General features: G+C 42.3%; 1 protein-coding gene across 14 annotated transcripts in view; it reads right to left on the reverse strand.

Annotated features, from left to right (window-relative positions):
* Window positions 1-15,460, reverse strand: part of LOC6543875 (collagen alpha-1(XVIII) chain) — a 63,626-nt gene that overhangs the window by 16,656 nt on the left and 31,510 nt on the right. For 6 of the 14 annotated variants that reach the window (XM_015157932.2, XM_015157934.2, XM_026976523.1 and 3 more), the window contains exons 5-13: window positions 12,222-12,317; window positions 11,626-11,661; window positions 11,459-11,527; window positions 11,124-11,190; window positions 10,878-11,023; window positions 10,250-10,387; window positions 7,958-8,104; window positions 4,955-5,068; window positions 2,352-2,606 (exon numbers count right to left, since the gene is read on the reverse strand). In XM_015157932.2, the coding sequence (XP_015013418.1) occupies window positions 2,352-2,606; window positions 4,955-5,068; window positions 7,958-8,104; window positions 10,250-10,387; window positions 10,878-11,023; window positions 11,124-11,190; window positions 11,459-11,527; window positions 11,626-11,661; window positions 12,222-12,317 (1,068 nt within the window). Of the gene's footprint in view, window positions 1-2,351; window positions 2,607-4,954; window positions 5,069-5,511; window positions 5,542-7,957; window positions 8,105-10,249; window positions 10,388-10,877; window positions 11,024-11,123; window positions 11,191-11,458; window positions 11,528-11,625; window positions 11,662-12,221; window positions 12,318-15,460 lie in introns of all 14 variants that reach the window. The other 8 variants (XM_015157933.2, XM_001971474.3, XM_026976526.1 and 5 more) reach the window with 5 other exon arrangements.

Here is a 15,460-nt window from a genome sequence, read left to right on the forward strand (position 1 = left end):
CTAAATGTTTCTGCCGCGATTCTCTAAAAATCTGCATTCAAATTTAAAAATTTATTTTTTTTTAATTTTTTTGTCATTTTTCTGATGTATGATGTTGTAAAAATCAAAGAAATTAAAAAATGACCCAAATCTGAAGTTCTAAACGCCATAACTCCACTAGTCCTAATCAGATTTTGAAGTGGCATACCTCTAAATGTTTCTGGCGCGATTCTCTAAAAATCTGCATTCAAATTTAAAAATGTATTTTTTTTAAATTTTTTTGTAATTTTTCTGATGTATGATGTTGTAGAAATCAAAGAAATTAAAAAATGACCCAAATCTGAAGTTCTAAACGCCATAACTCCACTTGTCTTAATCAGATTTTGAAGTGGCATACCTCTAAATGTTTCTGGCGCGATTCTCTAAAAATCTGCATTCAAATTTAAACATTTTTTTTTTTTAATTTTTTTGTCATTTTTCTGATGTATGATGTTGTAGAAATCAAAGAAATTAAAAAATGACCCAAATCTGAAGTTCTAAACTCCATAACTCCACTTGTCCTAAACAGATTTTGAAGTGGCATACCTCTAAATGTTTCTGCCGCGATTCTCTAAAAATCTGCATTCAAATTTAAAAATTTATTTTTTTTTAATTTTTTTGTCATTTTTCTGATGATGATGTTGTAAAAATCAAAGAAATTAAAAAATGACCCAAATCTGATGTTCTAAACGCCATAACTCCACTTGTCTTAATCAGATTTTGAAGTGGCATACCTCTAAATGTTTCTGGCGCGATTCTCTAAAAATCTGCATTCAAATTTAAACATTTTTTTTTTTTAATTTTTTTGTCATTTTTCTGATGTATGATGTTGTAGAAATCAAAGAAATTAAAAAATGACCCAAATCTGAAGTTCTAAACGCCATAACTCCACTTGTCTTAATGAGATTTTGAAGTGGCATACCTCTAAATGTTTCTGGCGCGATTCTCTAAAAAACTGCATTAAAATTTAGAAATGTATTTTTTTTCATGTTTTTGTAATTTTTCTGATGTTGCTGAGGTCGGGGACATCGACTATACCATTTTATCTTGCTTAAAATGCACTCAATTATTTGAATTAAGTCCGCAAAATAGCTTAAATGATACCCACACGTATTAAAGTTCCGAGATGTCCAGCAAAAATCACACTCGCCTGTTCTTAAGTGGGAAAGTTGGAGAGCAAATTATAAGATCATTGCCAGCAAGAGCCAACAGCCACATGGAATGCCTCGTGAGAAGCATATCCAACTTGGTCCATAAGCAGTTCCTAACAGTGGAAATCGGACCAATGGGGCAACTTGAACTATGGCCAAAAAACGGGCAAACTTTTGCCGTTTTTGGAAAGTGCAACAATTCTCCTAGTTGCAGCGCTTTTGTCTCTTTGCTCGTTCCAGCAAATTGTGCCAAAGTTCCGTGCCGCACTCCAAATTTGGCTGCAGAAATGGCAGCTCATGTAAATACTTTGCTTGATTTTGATTTTTCGGGGCGGTAAACGATGCCAGTTGGCATAGAGAATGGCAGAGTGTCCTTTTGCAATGGCATACCGTGCAGCACACGCGCCTCTCAATTCAGTGACTTTGACTCGGATCCAAAAAAAAAAAAAAAGAATGAAACTTTGCTCCTTGCTGCCATTGCTTAGCTGTTGTTATTGCGGAATAATAGCGGAAATTCTGGGTAAACTGCAATTGGAATCGTGCGATGCACCAACTGCCGCGTCCTGAATAACCGTGATGAAAATGCACTTAAAATACTTTTCGTTTGACTTTATTCCAACGCTTTTTGTCCTTTTTTTTTGCCTCTTGCTGGGCGACTCAACCTCTTTCAGTGCCCTGATTGTCTAGATTGCGAATGCGGCCAGGAAAATTCTGTTTGTCTGTGAACATTCTTAGCATCAAGGAATATATAGACTAGGTCATGGGCGTAGTGAAGTATTGAGTTTATGTTTAGAGGAGGCGTACAAATTCGAAAACTAATTCGCAATATGTATATATCGTACTTTAAAACAAATATAAAATAAAATACTGCCAAACACTAGCTTTTAAAAAATGGTTTCAACAGAAATGTGTTTTAATTGGAGATAGGTAAATGCTTTTATTCTTGTTGGTGGCAATCCACAAGATACCAATTTTATCCAAATAATTTTCTATTATAAAAAGAAATTATAAAACATATTTTTGCTCTGAAAAACTCAGTGCCTGCACCCACAAAGTAATTTGTGGCTACGCCACTGGCCAGAATGGGTGAAAGCATGTGAAAGTTGGTCAATCTCATGAATATGCATGCGAAAGTTGTGAGTGGTCGGGACTCTTACAGTCGCCTCGCCTCCCTTCACTTACCGAGTGTCCAATATCGCCCATGGGTCCGGGTTTTCCGGGCGGTCCAATTGGTCCAGTGGCACCCGTACCGCCGCGCCGACCCCGCATGCCCTTCTCGCCTTTCTCGCCCCTCTCGCCCTTGGTCCCATTGGCACTGGCGAGTCCCTCAAGTCCGCCGGGCTGTCCGGCCTGACCCGGCAATCCCGGCAGTCCGGGTGTTCCCGGTTCGCCGGGCTCACCCTTTGCGCCGCTGGGCCCGTGTGCACCTTTGTGACCCTGTTTTGTTGGCGGAAAGATTTCGGTGAGAAAGGAGCGCAAGTTGTGTGAAATGATTTACGGTCTTAAATATGTAGGCATACATGTGCCCAGGGGGATATAAAGGAGAAGGAACACCGGGCATATATGTATGGTGTGTGGTTGTGGGTGCCTAGAAGCGGCAACAGCAGTTCTCTCGCCTAATTTGGCCGTAAAACTCAATTTCAAACGTTTTGTCGACGGCAGAAGAAAAAAAAGAAATTCAATTCAAACTCATTTTGAAATCAAATCAATTCCGAAATCCCGCACTCACACACGCACACACTACACACACGGCAGAGAAATTTATGCAATGCCTGGTGACAAGCCCGAAAACACAAAACCATATTCCTTTTTTTGGGGCTGGGAGGTCCTTTTGTGGAAATTTGCTTCCTTCCTTCGACTCAATTCATCCCCAGCGTCGTCTTCCGCATCATCAGCGCCTTAAATGGTTCGCCATAAATTCGCACGCTTGCAGTTGGCTGGGGAAAATTGGGAGGCTGGCTGATCCGGCTGCTACTTTCCTCGATTTTCCACAGTTTGTTGCGATGGCGAACCTTGCTCCACATCGCCAACTTAATACCAACTAATGAATAATTAATAAGGCAACACACACACACACACAGACGACTGCTGGCGGGATGGCTGTCTTTTAAGATCCCTGTTTTTTAGGCTTAATGAAACGTACCTAATTGTGCGTGTATTCATACGTTTAAAATGCTAATTTCCATATTAGTTTTCTCCCCCGAAAATTGTAATGCAATAACGCCGTCTCCCTGGCAAATTGGGCGTGAATTTATCATAAAATCCGAATCGATTTTGTTTTTTTTGTTTTATCAAGTGTGTGTGTGTGCTGTTTGCATAATTTCTTTTTATTTCACGCACGATTAATTCCGGGTGTGGCCACCGGAGGGAATAACTACTTAAAAGCGACCTTGCTACACCAGATTCCTTTGCCACAAGCCGCATAAATATTACTTACGTATATATATCAAAGGTCGTGGGCCCAATTTGGATGCCGCTTTGGAAGAGTAATCTGCGACACCCGGAAGGTAACCGAGCTAAAAGCTAAAGCCGGGCGAAAAAACCGACAACAAACAGACTAACAACAAGCACATTATGCGAGTCCTGGTCGGAGATTTAAGTTTTGAGGTTGCAGGACATAAAAGAAATATCCTGGAAAAGGGAGACGCAGAGTCCGATGGTGCAAAGCCACCCCAACTAAGCTGCTAAATGGCATACAGGGTAATGGCTGGGAAAGTAAGCGTCGCCTAAGCAGGATGAGCTTCCCAAATGGCCAAAACTTATTATGAAAGTAATGCCAAAACGAGAAGTGAAAAGAAACTGAAACGGAAACTGAAACGAAACCAAATAGTTTATGATGGGTATGTGCGTCGCCCCTTTAAGCTTCTGATCATTTCATATCCACTGAAAATCAAATGAGCTATAAATGCACACAAATTGGCCCCCATCGTCGGACGGAAAAATCAGACGACACATCCACATCGCCTCAGCTGACGCACTTTTTGGCCAACTGCTGATCGAAATTGATGGCCCAAATTGTGTATTTCCTGCACAAATGACTGCGATGCCATAAATATGAAATTCGGGATAACGAAGGGATAGAATAGAAGGACCTCAACTGGAGCTGAGCGCCCCGAAAGACTTATTACTTGCTATCAAATTGGGTACAATTTGGCTTGAACTCGAGAAGTAATTTGGTAGATGGGGCGTTTATCCTTTCACGGGGTTAATCGCTTGGCATTTATTTGCCAGCTCTGTCATTTTGGGGAGCAGTAAAATATTAAAATTTGCCATAACCGAGCGAAATCTCTACCTAAAGTCATAACACTTACACTATATTCTGATTAATAGACAGTTGAAAATAAAATGTAAAAGTATATACGTTTAAAACCGCTTTTATAGAGCTTAATAATTTATCTAGACCTAAAATACATTGTGGTCTTTGGTCGTAAATGCAAACCTCTGACCTTCTGCACCCAAATGGCCGACCAAATACGATTATTGCCTGGCCCAATAGAAAATTATCGTCGCAGCCCTGCTTTGCTCATTCGGGCCGAAAAGCAACAAAGTCCTTGGCCCGATTGCCCTTTTAAGAAGCCTCGAAATCAATTGAGTAGTCAATAGGGCAGAAGTTATTATTATTATATATTTGAAACAACAATCGTGTGGGGCTCTTCAGAACACTTTATAATGCAAACACTCACGCACACACATATCTAGAGAGACAGGGAAAACTGGGAGCTTGGGAGTTTGGGAGATTTGGAGGAAAACCCAGGCCATTTATCAGACCATGTCCACTGACTTACCGGATCGCCACGCTCTCCTTTCTGGCCGGCATCACCTTTCTCGCCGGGCACACCTTTGGCTCCTGGCTGCGTCGTGCCCCGGAATGCGCCCATCGAGTTGACCATTAGGGATTCCTGTGTGCGGGTTTGTGTATAGGCATAGTAATTTGTTAAATATTTGCTTGTACAATTTATTTTCGATACATGTATCTTCGGCACCCCCCATTTTTCTGATCGTTTTTCTTCACAGCAGGCGTCCCCTTTTTGACGAGGGACACCACCAGGACTCCACATGCACCAAAAACACACGGCGTTGTATCAGCGGCAGAAATTTGATTAATGATCTTTTTTTTCTTGTTTTATTTGGGCGTAGGTGGGCCTCTTTTTGGAGGCGTAGCGCCTCTCAGATTTCAGGGCGGGTCTAATGATGCCAAGTGGTTCTAGTCCATTAAAGGCGGTGGCCAGCGTTTAAAACCCGACAAACCTTTTTTTATTTCGATTTTAGTTGTGTTTTATTAACGAGTAAGTGGTGGTGATGGTGGGTAGAACATAAGATGAAATTGTTAAAATGTTTATACCTTGAAGGTCCTGGTTGGATTCCAATTTATCTGTTATTTATGTGTTGGTTGTTACAAGAATACATAGTGTTTTTGGATACGATATACGTTTAACAATAATATAGAGCAATGGGCGGTGAAATTAAAGCGTATTAGTAAATGATTTCACTGGTAGAAAATCAGGAGACGTTTCAAAATTGCAACTTTTACGGCGAAACTCATATATTCAAATGTACATGGGCATGGGTAATTGAATTTCTGAATAAAACATTTGGAGAAGTGAATGTCGTGTCGGCAATCAAAAGCCGTTCTAATAAACATAAAAGCATTTCCCTTCTAAGAACTCTAAATGTGCCTTTAGAAAGGGTGTGCTCCTCATAACGTCGAACTAATTGTATACCCTATATTGGGGCAAAATGTTTCAAATATATTATTACATTCTCCTTTAAGTTCTCTAGCTATATCCCATTAATATGCTTACCCCTTTCCTTCCGATTTATATTATATTATTATATGCTTGAGTTTAAGCGCATTTGTAACAGCCGGTGGCTTCTTTGTCGTGTATCCTGGCACCGCCCAATCCAAAGGATAATGCAGAGGGTACGAGACTTTCCCTGGAAAGCTTTTAAAAAGGCTCCGACTCTGGGGTGATGGTAATGATGATAAACCCTCCGACATTAAACAATGGGCGGGCCGACAGGCGAGTGGCTGTCTGATTTTTACTGCCGCCTCGTCGACCACAAGTAGCTTGACACTTTCATAAACGTAACAGTGCGATAATGATTACGGCCCACCCACCCACAGCCACCCACTCCACCCACACACAGTTAGATGGAAAAGCGGGCAACATACGGCGTTGAAATGCGGTGATAAAGCCGAGCGGCAAAAAGAAAAGTTTCACTCTTGCATGAAAGGGTTCAAAGTGGCAACGGTGCGGATGCCGGGAGTGATGTGATGTGTTTGCGTTTGTGTGGATGACTGGCTGCCCCGGCTCCATGTTCCTGCCCCTAGCCGTATCTGTGTTTGTATCTGTATCTGTGTGCGTGCCACCGCATTTAACCGCGTGAACTGCGCACCATGCGCTGATAACGGTAATTGCCACCAGCTGGAACACCGCCATCGACATTGGCATGTGGCATGCGGCACCCCGAATCCTGCCTCCTGAAAACTGAGCCCATGACTGCCGCCTAAGGGCAGTGCTACAGTGAGAGCTACAGTTGCACTGAAAGTAATTCTATAATTACAAACCATTTCTTATGGGATATATATTTCTAAAAAAAAAAACTGGAAACAAAAATTTGAAGACCAATTTTTATAGATATAATTGAGTATTTGGGATGTATTTTATATTAGTTTTCCAGATGTTCTGTCGCTGGCTGATACTGAAACCTTCTAAACCTGTGTTAAACTCTTTTCAGATAGCACCTATTTTTTGCCAGTGCAGACTCCTCTTGACTTCAGTGTCGACACGACGACTCCACTTCAATTTGGGTTAGGTTTGGCCCGGTGGCTCGCGTGCTCAAGACGCTTACGTTTCGGCCCTTTCGCCAGGAGATGTTTTCGTGGTACCTCTGCGGTTTTAAGATTATTAGCAGAGATAGGCCATTTGTGGCATTCGCGACAACGACAATGGTGGCCACCGAACGTGCCCGCTTGTGGCAGACTCTGACTTCCAGTTGCCAGTAGCCGGTTCCCAGTTGGAATAGGAATGAGGATCAGAATCTGGAGCTGGCGTGACGCCACGAGCCGCCTGGGTGGTAATTTTTCACAGTTACTGCGCAAGCCAGGAAGGAAATTAGTTTAGGCAAATTGTGCGGCTTGTAAAACACGACGGACGTTTACCTTGGTCAGTCGCAATTCATAAAGATGTGCGTGATTGAAAAAACGGACGGACAAGGAGCGCCAGGACGAAAGGACGAAAGGATACGCGACCAGACACCGAGCAACTGCATTAGCCATCTGACGGGGATGTGTTTGCCCAGTGTAAAAGGTGCAATTTTGATCGAAAGCCAAGTTGAAACGAAGCTAGGGAAGCAGATATCTTCGGTTAGCCGAAGAGTGGGTACCCTTGTCCTCTATATGTAGGAATTATAAGTAAATGAACGTAATATTTAAGGGCAACTTGATGTACCATATATAAGGGACGAGGGCATAAGAACTTAATAATAATACTTAGATCTTTGGATTATCCAAAGTAATCTTTGAGTGTTTCACGATATTAGGCTACTAAAAAATTTAAGGAATTTTACAAATAAAATTAGAAGTATAAAATAAATAAAAAGTGTGTTTGTGCCAGCAGATAATATATAAATATATAATATAATATATGTATAAAGCCTCGAACCAAAAGTAAAATACTCGTAAAACACTCAATGCGCTTTTAAATGGTGTTGTGATAGGACATAATAAAACATTTAAACTGGTAAATATACATTGAAATTGTTTTTTCTTTCTGCAGAATACTTACATCGTAATTCTCGGGCAAACCAGGCGGACCCGGCGGTCCCGGCGGACCCATGACTCCGGGCAGGCCGTCGACGCCTGGCTCGCCCTTCAGCCCCTGGGCACCCTCGGACCCCCGGGCGCCTCTGGCTCCTGGCACTCCGGTGGCTCCCTGGATAAATGGAAGCGGAAGCGAGACATCCAGAAGCAGGACAAGAAGAGAATTGGGAGCGGTAAGAAAGGGAAGAAACGTCGCCGGCAGCGACAGAGAAATAAATCACATTAGTGGGCGTGCATATAACGTGTCCTGCGTCCTTAGAGCTACAAATCTACGTCTACTGGGCAAGTTCTACACCGTCTACGGACTGCGACTTCAAGGAGCTGTTTTCTGTTATTTTTTTTTTTTTGAAGCTATAGCATTTGGGGTTCCTAACTGGCTGCGGTCGCTTTACATAATCGTTGCGTTTTAGTCCGAGCTCATTAATCTACGCGACTGGCGGCGGCCCGTCCGTGTGGCATGTGGTTCGGTTTTTGGGACCTTTGGGATTGGATTAAGTTTTGGGTCTGGGGGCTACCGACATTCCAATAGGCTACATGGATGGGTACACACAAAAAATGTGTCTCCGATGTTCTTAATCTTATGCAAAATGGTCACGCTGTGAGCCATTTGCGTGCCATGTTTGTGTGCCTGTTCCTGTTCCTGTTCTTGTTCTTGTTCTTGCTGCTGTGTTGGCCTGTGTTAGCTGTTGCTTATCGTCGTCCTTTAAATTAATTGCTATTAGTTAAGGGATTAGCAGTGGGGCAACAAAGTTGTCGCTGGAATTTCCGGTATGCGCGCCAGCTAGCCATATTTCACCGTGCCCGGCCGAAAGCCTTTTTGAGTGGGTTGGGCCTTAGGATTTGGGTGGCATTTGGGTGGGTCAGTGGGTTTTTCAGGGGGGTTTTGGTGGCTTAAGCTGGCATATTTAGCTGCTGGCAATGGACCGCAGAATGCGGAGCATACCGCTTTCCTTTTGATGTATTGCATCGCATTGAAGAGGCTGCGTTCCACAGGTTGCTAAAGTGCCCCAGATAATGCGAGATTGAATGGAGATGGGCTTTAGAAGTGAATGTCTTTGGCCTGCTTTCGCTTTTTGAATAATTCCAACCGAAGTAATGGACATGCATTCAAAGTTATTCCATATTTTCGGTTAGCTGCTCAGAGTTTTTTTTTTTTTTGGCCCTGTTGCGTGATAAGCACTTAAGTGAGTTGAGAGGAGAGCTTGTTACATTGTGGACTTTGCCTTTGACCCGCACTCAAACACTCACACACACACACAGGCGCACTCGCATGAAGTAAATGGCAAGTACACAGTCAAGTGTAGTTCAGCACACATACAGGCGGACATGGAGCCATGTCCTTTGTGTATCCACTGCGAACTCTTATGGTTGCCAAAGACGTTCCCAGTTGATGAGATAATATAACGAGTAGCACCCGGAGAGTGGATAAGTGTTTAAGCGTGAGCTGGCGCATAAAGAAATTTTTCGTTACGATTCGTTCCCATTTTCTCCTTTTTCTCATCTTCCACGCGACTCTAAGTGTTCGTATCTGTGTGCGTGTGTGTGTGTGAGTAAGTGTACGTTAACGTTTTTTCCATTTCCGGTTACACGCACAGCCATACGCACACTCTCTCACACACACACATGGTGCACAGTGCAAATTATGATGTTTGACATAGGAAAACATGCAGCCCCTTCTGAAATTGCCCACCCTCCCTTTGCCGATTCCCCTGTCCATCCTGCTTCAATCCACTCACTCTTGGAGATTAGACGATGTGTGTAATGAAATTGAAAATGTGTTAGATTCATGTCAAATATTGCCTTTTTGCCAACCCGTTGTAACTCGAAATTGCCGTACACACAGATAAGCCCAACGAACGGAAGGAAAACATGAAAGAAAGTTTAGCTCAAATACCTTCCAGCTCGATTATATACATAGTTAGCTTGAGTACAGCACCGACTTATAAAAGGACCTTCACTACTCTCCCCAAAAAAATTTATAGAATAAACTAAAATTTAAACAACTATTACCTTTCTCTAGGAAATAATTAAATACTTGATTATCTTTTGCCTTTTTTTCCTTTGGTTCCTATGTACTAACATTTCCATATATATATTTAATAGAACTGGCTACTTCTATCAGTACGCAAAAATAGTAACTTTGTAGCACTTCCTTTGTAATATTATATCTATACACCTTGCCGTACTCAAATAACCTTCATTAAAGTAAGAAAGCAGATAGGGAAAATCCAGCGAAATGACATGGATCGGTACTTACGGTGTGTCCAGGGGTACCTGGCTTTCCATCCTTGCCCGGTGTGCCCGGTGCTCCTCGCAACGATTCCCGCAACGACTCATTGTCCTTGATGGCCTCTAGGATATCAGACGCATTACATGTACACTCGCCAGTGTATTTCTGCGAAGGGAAATGGAATACAAAACTTAGCACCTGGCTGTGAATCGGATCACATTACCGCGGCACATCGTTATGGCAGGCAGGCAATTTCGTGTTGCCCACCACAACGGCACAGAGAAAAAAATCATATCATTCCAGCTTCATTTATACAAAAAAATGGATTAAAATATATTTTTTGTATTCTATTTAAGCTACCAATTGTAATACCACGAACTATTTAACAAACTGGGCAACTATTCAGTAATTGTAGCCTACTTTTAGACGCATTTAAAAATGATTTTAGATATTTTTGCTGCCCAGTAGGTTACAGTCATTAATGTTTGCTGATTCCAAATAAGAATAAATAATAAAAAAAAGATATTTTTGCAGCCCTTCTAAAACGCTAAGTGTATTGCTTTCTGATAGCTCTGGTAATATGGCTTTGAAGTGGAAGATAATTTTTTCCCGTGCAGATGCCAGCGGCAAATAAGTCTCTATTTGCAATACTCACAGCCCCCGCACTCGTCGTCTCCACAAAGGGCGGATAGGGGGCCGTTTCGCCTTTGGGGCCGGGCGGACCCGGCGGTCCCGGCGGACCGCGAATGCTGTCGCCCTTGGGCCCCCGCTCTCCCTTCTCGCCCTTGATGCCGCGGTACGCTGCCGAAGCGGATGGAAAAGAAGAACAATTGATTAGCATTGGGCATATAGTGGGACACGTTGGCCAAAGTGGCATGGATTCCGGTGGGGATGCACTTACGTCTCTCGTGCGAGTACTGCGTCTGTCCTGGGGGCTGCATTCCACTGGCGTCGAAGATGTCTGTCGCCTGTGGTGGAGGGGGAAAGTGAAAAATCATTAGGACTGGAGTGCAAACCGCTGTCAATTTCCATCTGGTTTCATGACATTAACTTATAACTGAGAGTAAATATTTAATTATGCAAAGGGCAGCCACACTGCTGACCAATATAAACAATTTATACAGCATTTCAAGAGCACTGTCAATAGCAGTAGCACAACAAAGCAGCGCAAACTTAATGCACTGCCAATTACTTTACTTAATTTGATAGAGTTTTACCAATAGACTGCAGACTAACCTCGTCGCCTGTATTCCAATACTCATCACTTAAAATATTCACTTCCGTAGAATCCTCGAAGGGAATATTCTTGGGGCCAAAATATGAAAAGGCGGAAAGGGAGACAGATAAAATAATAATAAGGGAATAAAAGGGTTCAATAAATAATAAGTTGGGATTCAACATACCTCTCCAGATCCTTCATAAAGTAAAGAACCCTCATCCTTGGGAAAAAATAAATAAAAAATAATGCCAAACTTTAGGACTCAACAAATAAAATAATTTTAAGGCATTGATATACAGAAAATCAAAACAAAATAAGATGAGTACAAAAATAAAATTAATTTATATGGAAGTTAACCGATAAGTGTGTATTCACTTGGTGAAAGTAAATGTGGTAACTAATATGTGCAAATATTTCATGGGGCTGGCTTACACATTTTAGTGCTTAATTGAATTTCAAATTTGCATCTGGTAACCAACACGATCAGCTGCGTTGAGCCCCTTAATTCACAAATATAACTTTACAGTATGGGGATTAAAAATACATCATCACATACAGAGTGTATCCGATTACATGTTATTTGCAGCATTAGTTGGTAGTCTCAATAAATGAACGAAAATCCCAATGCAAATATTCTCTCACTTATGCAGACATAATGCAATTTTAATGTAATTTATCAGTAAGATGATTTGCCCGGCTATTCATTAATTAATTTAAATGCAAAACCAACGCATTCTGTTGGTATTGGTTTTAGTGGTAACCTCTATAATGATGACTTACCGCCGTGGTGGGTGCGACCGTTGCCTTTGAGGGCGGCAGGCATGTGACATTTATGGCATCGGGATTACCATAGACATTGATTTTTTCTAAATAGCCCTGGGTTAAATAGTAACGTTTGTGTTAGAAATAAACGCATATTATATGCATATGCATATGCATATGCAAATGCATAATGCGAGTGGAATAATTTTCGAAACGCTTTTCATCGAGCCAAACGCACAATGAGTGCCCACAACCCAATACATAATAAATCAATCAATTTGTATATATACATCTGCAAAGTATTTCCAGTAGCAGAGCCCCATTTGTAATTGCCGCAAATCGAAATTTATTATTGATGTTAATGTGCAACAGTGACTGCCGACCAGCCAGGCGGCCGGATAACTAATGTGCCGTGGTTTCGGATTTAGAATTACCATTAAGCATGCATATTTCACATTAGCCATTAGAAAATGGGGACAGTATAAATAACCACTTGTGAGCAGTCAGTCGAACTGCTGGCCGCAGAAACTAACTACTGAATGCGGAGCATGGAATACGGAATGGGCCTACGAAGACAATGGACCACAAACAATATGCGTCTGGGTCCTGAGCTCTTAGTTCTTAGTCCATAGTCCATAGTCCTCGCCGCTCGCTGCACAGTCGCCTCCCCAGATAGAGACACACAAATGCTCGATGCACATTTGCCCATAAACTGAAGCACTGCAAATAAAAACGGCAGCAAACACTCAGGCCCAGGACAGCAGTTTCAGGAGCAGAAACAGGCACAGCAGGACTCTGGACCAGAACCGAGCAGAACAGGACTAAGCCACCGTAATAGCAGTCGGGTGTTTTAGTTGTGGCTGCTACTGCAGCTTCGTCCTGTGAATGATAGTAATGGCCGTGCAGCTTTTATCCTGCCGCACAGTTTAAAAAAAGTTTCGTCTGAGACGCTAACTCGTTGAGTTTCGGGTTAAAAGCATCCTGGCACGGCGCACAATGGCTTAATATGCGCCGAATCTGGCTTTTGGAACTCGAGTTTATGGCGAAGGAAAATTAAGTAGTTTCTTTGTAGCAGCAGAATACTGGGATGCTGCGTTCTGATATTATATATTTTGGTTTTGCATACTTCCAGATTATTTGAAAATTTATTTAATTTTCACATTTTTTTCCTAATTTTTTATAAACTCTTTTACAGTTAGGAATATAACACTTTTGGTTGTATTCTTATTAGAAAATAGTTAGCAGAGTTTCGCAACAACCAAATTTCACTATCTGTTCTTGAAAGTCTCTGGTCGCAATGCCACCAATTCTCAAGTATAAACGAGCCAAACTTTGGCCAATGACAATGGGATGGTTTCATGGAGGATATTCTAGTGAACCGAGGGATAGACAGTGAGGGTGTGTGTGTGTGTGTGTGCTGTAACACACACGTGGCCCATCAATAGACATTGAAGTGAGCATTGTTCGCCATGTAGCTTGTTGCTGTTGTGGCATTGAGTGCGGATATTAAAGTTTTCGCTTTGTTTCTGGCTGGGCTTTGTTTTGGTTCAAGAAAACTATGCGCTAAACAAATGGCAAGCCGGCGAAAATCACTGGCTGGAGAGTCGGAGCATGAAAGCAATGTCCGTGCTTGTGTCCGGGATCTGTGTCCGTCCGTATTTTCTGTCCGTCCGCCGTTCTGTCCGTGCTCGTGTCCGTGTGGCCCAGTTTCTATTGTAGCACGTGCTCTTCGGCCAAATGTTTGTGTGTGCAACAAAATTAGCAGCAAGGAAATTCACTTGAAACGGAAATTAAGCCGCAGGAAGTGGCATTTTTTGGGCATGAGTCGCCATCGTCATTTTGGATGTTTTTTTTTTTTTCTGCTGCTTGTGCAGTGGCTAAACAAAAGAAACGAGAATGTGCCTTCTGTATCACATTTCTGGGTAGTCAAAGATCCCTAATTTAAAGAGCAACATTCTTTGGGCCAGTATAATAATTACTGCGTCCGTATTATTGCGTGTACATTTGCACAGCCAAGTTTAAGCTTTCACAGTCCGACTTATCCCCCGTTTCAATGCGGATCTGGCAGGAAAAACTATCTGTGGACATCGCAAAAAGGGCTTAACCTCGACGGCTCCGAGAACCCTTTTCGACCGCTCCTTGAGTACGACAGAAAATTCAGGGCGATGAACTGATAAGCGGACATCAAAGCCGGTCGCCTCCGCAATATTGTGCAGGCAACAAGCAGCTGCAAAGGCCAGTTGCCAACGGAAAGCCGTAAGTAAATAGGTGTACGGAGAAAAATATATATAAGTTATATACACGAATGGAAATGCGTCGATGCGGCTGGTGACAAAGAAACGCAATTAAGCAAAGTGTTAAACTAATAAAGAATAGAATGGAAGCTAAATTAAATTTAAATCAAATTAGCAATTAAATAATACTCTTAAAGAAATGTCTAACAACGAGTTCCACTCAAATTGTCATTTCAATGATTTTATTAGCAAGCTGGGTGCTTCTTAAATGAAATATAACCTAATAATTATAAGAAAATTGGGAACGCAGTGTTCCCAAAGTTGGTCAGCGGCTAAGCAATACAATTGCTTCGATTCAGCCAGGACTCCAATTCAGTTTCGTAATTTTTTCCAGTGCAGCCAGGAATGGCGATGGAGCACGACAACAGGCGGTGTGACAGAGGGTCAAGCGCAGACAAAGGCCGTTTTAAATAACGAAAAGCTGGCCGCAGGCAAAAGATACATTTTCGGTGTCCTGGACATCCTGGTAGAATGTGATTTTAAGGTGAGCATTTAGTTTAAATAGTGTCAGGCGGAGAGCAGCGGAGAGCAGCGGAGGTTCAGGGGGCTGGGCAAGCTGAGGAGGCTGAGGAGGCTGGGGAAGTGGCAGGACAAATGGCTGGCTTTCGCAGGACGTCTCGGCAGGTCGGTCAAGTGGCGCAGAGTGCTCCGAGTGTGCCGTGAGCAATTAACTGGGCTGAAAGTGCATGTGCACATATGCGCTGCTTGTGCATTTGTTGTTTGTTCTGCGCCGCACATAATTAAGGCCAGAAATGAACTGAAATGCGAAAGAAGCGGAGCAAGGACACAACAGGCCAGCAAAAATGTGAGTGGGAGAGGAGGCAGAAAGTGTGGTAATATTTGCGCAGCAGCGAGGCATCCATTGCCTAGCAATGAGTCCTTTTTGCTATTTTTTTTTGTATTTTTCTCTCTTTTTTTTGCTCCTGACAAGGGTTCGTTCTGCGTATTGAAAATAAAGCAAAT

This window comes from Drosophila erecta, unplaced genomic scaffold (genome assembly GCF_003286155.1).
Source record: "Drosophila erecta strain 14021-0224.00,06,07 unplaced genomic scaffold, DereRS2 tig00000021-arrow-pilon, whole genome shotgun sequence".
In the NCBI taxonomy this organism is placed as follows: Eukaryota; Metazoa; Arthropoda; class Insecta; order Diptera; family Drosophilidae; genus Drosophila; species Drosophila erecta.